This window comes from Corylus avellana, chromosome 3 (assembly GCF_965113065.1).
Source record: "Corylus avellana chromosome 3, dhCorAvel1.hap1.2, whole genome shotgun sequence".
Classification (NCBI taxonomy): domain Eukaryota; kingdom Viridiplantae; phylum Streptophyta; class Magnoliopsida; order Fagales; family Betulaceae; genus Corylus; species Corylus avellana.
The window spans coordinates 9,525,186-9,528,175 of NC_142492.1; the positions used below are offsets into that span (position 1 = coordinate 9,525,186).

Consider the following 2,990-nt stretch of genomic DNA (forward strand, 5'->3'; position numbering starts at 1 on the left):
GTCGATTTCCACTGTTTTATGCTTTTTTAAAGAACAACTTAGTAGACACCCATGCTAAATCCTTTAAGAAAGAATAGAATTAGAGTAGACATCCATGCCTAATTCATTGCTCAGGGAAATCAATAGCTTAAGGAGTAGACACCGATGCCCTTAGGTTGACAAACATTAGATATTCATAATATGATCAAAACATTGGCATATTGATATATTGGCTAAATATAATTAGTGGTGGATATCAAAGCCTTACCTTTTTATCATTATCAACTTAAATCCAATCTTTTGTTTTATCTTTAGGAATTGATTTTAGATAAGATTCAGCAATCCTCGTGGGAATGACTCCGTATTTGCACACTATACTACTATGTTGACCTCGTGCACTTGTAGGTAAAACATCTAGTTATTTGCCTATTAATTTAGGTAGGTAATTGTGAACAACAACCATGAGTCACTCAGTTTCCTGGATGCCTTCTCAGGGTATAACCAAATTCATATGGATAATTTGGATGAGGAGAAGACGACATTCATTACAGACCGTGGGCTGTATTGTTACAGAGTCATGCCCTTTGGACTCAAGAGGCTGATGAACCACATGTTCAGGGATCAAGTGGGAAGAAACGTTGAGGTGTATGTGGACGACATGCTGGTAAAGAGCAAACAAGTGACCTGCCATGAGAAAGACCTTGAGGAAACTTTTCAAGCTTTGAGGAATTATCGTATGAAGTTGAACTCAGCCAAGTGCGCCTTCAGGGTCTCCGCGGGGAAGTTCCTAGGATTCATAGTGTCCCAGAGAGGGATTGAGGCGAACCTATAGAAAATCTAGGCAGTCTTGGATATGCGACCCCCAACCAACACAACGCAGCTCCCACAACTCACGGGAAGCATCACGGCCCTCAACAGGTTTGTATTAAGAGCGACTGACAAGTGCTTGCCCTTCTTCAAAATTCTACCAAAGGCTTTTCTTTGGGGGGAAGAGTGTGATGAGGCCTTTAAGCAACTGAAGGCGTACTTGTCAAGTCCACCACTCCTCAACAGACCTTAGGAGGGAGAACCACTCTATCTTTACTTGGCAGTTTCACCATTTGCGGTCAGTTCCGCCATGGTCAGAGAGGAAGCAGGAGTGTAGCAACCCGTGTACTATTCTAGCAAAGCCCTCCACGGAGCAGAAACTAGGTACTCGCGGCCAAAAAAGCTAACAATCGCACTAGTGGTGGCCGCTAGGAGGTTGCGATCTTACTTCCAAGCCCACACTATTTGAGTTTTAACGGACTACCCATTAAAGCAAATCTTGTGTAAGCCAAACACTTTAGGCCTTCTAGTCAAATGGGCGATAGAATTGAGGGAGTTCGACCTAGAGTATCTCCCAAGACCCGCATTGAAGGGACAGGGCAGACACTAGTAGATTTTGTAGCAGAGTTTACAAGAATCCCAGAAGAAGAAAAGAGTTGTCCAGTAGAATCATGGATCGTCTATGTCGATGGCTCAGCGAATAAGTGGAACAGTGGAGCAGGAGTTGTCATCAAGCCCCCAGAAGGATCAGAGTTCAGATACGCCATCAGAATAGGCTTCAAGACCACCAACAACGAAGCAGAGTATGAGGCCGTACTGGTCGGACTGGCCATAGCGATAGAGCTAGGAGTGCGAAGTGTAGAGGTAAGAAGTGATTCCAGTGTGATAGTAGGACATGTTCAGGGCAAGTATGAAGCCAAAGAAGAAAGAATGCATAAATACCTCGCGAAGGTTAGAGAGCTGGTCGCGAAATTCGAATAGTTCGCAATCAAGAGAGTGCCATGAGCCTAGAACGAATCTACAGACCAGTTAGCCTGCTTAGCCTCATCATCAGAAGTGGAGTAGGACTCCTCGTGCGAGCAAATTCGTTTGATCCAGAGTCATCAATTGCGCCCATGAGAGAAGTTGAACAGGTAGGATCGAGCCAGGGTTGGGCAGAAGATATTGTCCGATTCTTGGAAGATGGGACCCTCCCAGAGGATCGTAAGGAAGCTAGAAAGCTCCGGATGATGGCGGCGAGTTACACGCTTGTTCGAGGGGACATCTACAAGCGAGGGCGAACCTTACCCTTGTTAAAGTGTGTCTCCATAGCAGAAGGGGCCTACATTCTAGGAGAAATCCACGAGAGGATTTGTGGCAGCCACGCAGGAGGAAGGGTACTCGCCTACAAAGCAGTAAAAATGGGATACTTCTGGCTGGGTATGTACCCTAATTCCATGGAGAAAGTCCAAAAGTGCGAAAAAGCTAGTTGTTCTCTTCAGTCCCTAGCATCCCCCAGACATTGTGGGTCCATTGCCGGCGGGAAAGGGAGGCGTGAAGTTCGCAGTTGTGGCGGTGGACTACTTTACCAAATGGGAAGAAGCTGAAGCCCTCGCACATATAACCACACACAACATCATGCGATTTCTATGGAAGTCTATAGTCACCAGATTCGGCATCCCGCATGCCTTCATCACTGACAACAGAAAGCAGTTCGACTGCCAACCTTTCAGAGACTGGTGCAAGGAGCTGAAGATCTGAAACTTCTACTCCTCTCTAGAACACCCTCAAACCAATGGCAAAGTGGAAGCTACCAACAAAACACTCTTTAAAATTATCAAAAAGAAGTTGGAAGATAGGAAGGGTGCATGGGCGAATGAGTTGCATGAGGCATTGTGGGCGTATCGCACGACTGAGCGAACCCCCACTGGGGACACCCTCTTTGGACTAGCCTTTGGCAACGAAGCTGTCATACCCATGGAGGTAGGGTCAACGAGCACCAGGGTACAGTACTATGACTCCATGGCAAATGATGAAGGCCTCAGGTTGTCCCTTGACCTACTGGAGGAGCGAAGGGAAAATGCGAGCATGGCCATGGCCGCGTATCAGTGAAGGATCAGCAAATACTTCAACAAGCGAGTACGCCCCCGAAAGTTCAAAGTTGGAGACTGGGTATTGCACAAAGTGACGATAGCCACCAAGGATCCCTCCGAAGGAAAGCTGGC

General features: G+C 46.5%; 1 protein-coding gene across 1 annotated transcript; it reads left to right on the forward strand.

Moving 5' to 3' along the window:
- The first annotated feature begins 1,320 nt into the window (after positions 1-1,320).
- LOC148586761 (uncharacterized) lies at positions 1,321-1,767 on the forward strand. Its single transcript, XM_088514316.1, has one exon. It carries the CDS (start codon positions 1,321-1,323, stop codon positions 1,765-1,767), a length of 447 nt encoding a protein of 148 aa, XP_088370442.1.
- Positions 1,768-2,990: the final 1,223 nt, after the last annotated feature.

Bases quoted from the DNA above. Each gene is read 5' to 3' on its own strand.
- LOC148586761 (XM_088514316.1), top strand. From the start codon at position 1,321: ATGGGCGATAGAATTGAGGGAGTTCGACCTAGAGTATCTCCCAAGACC.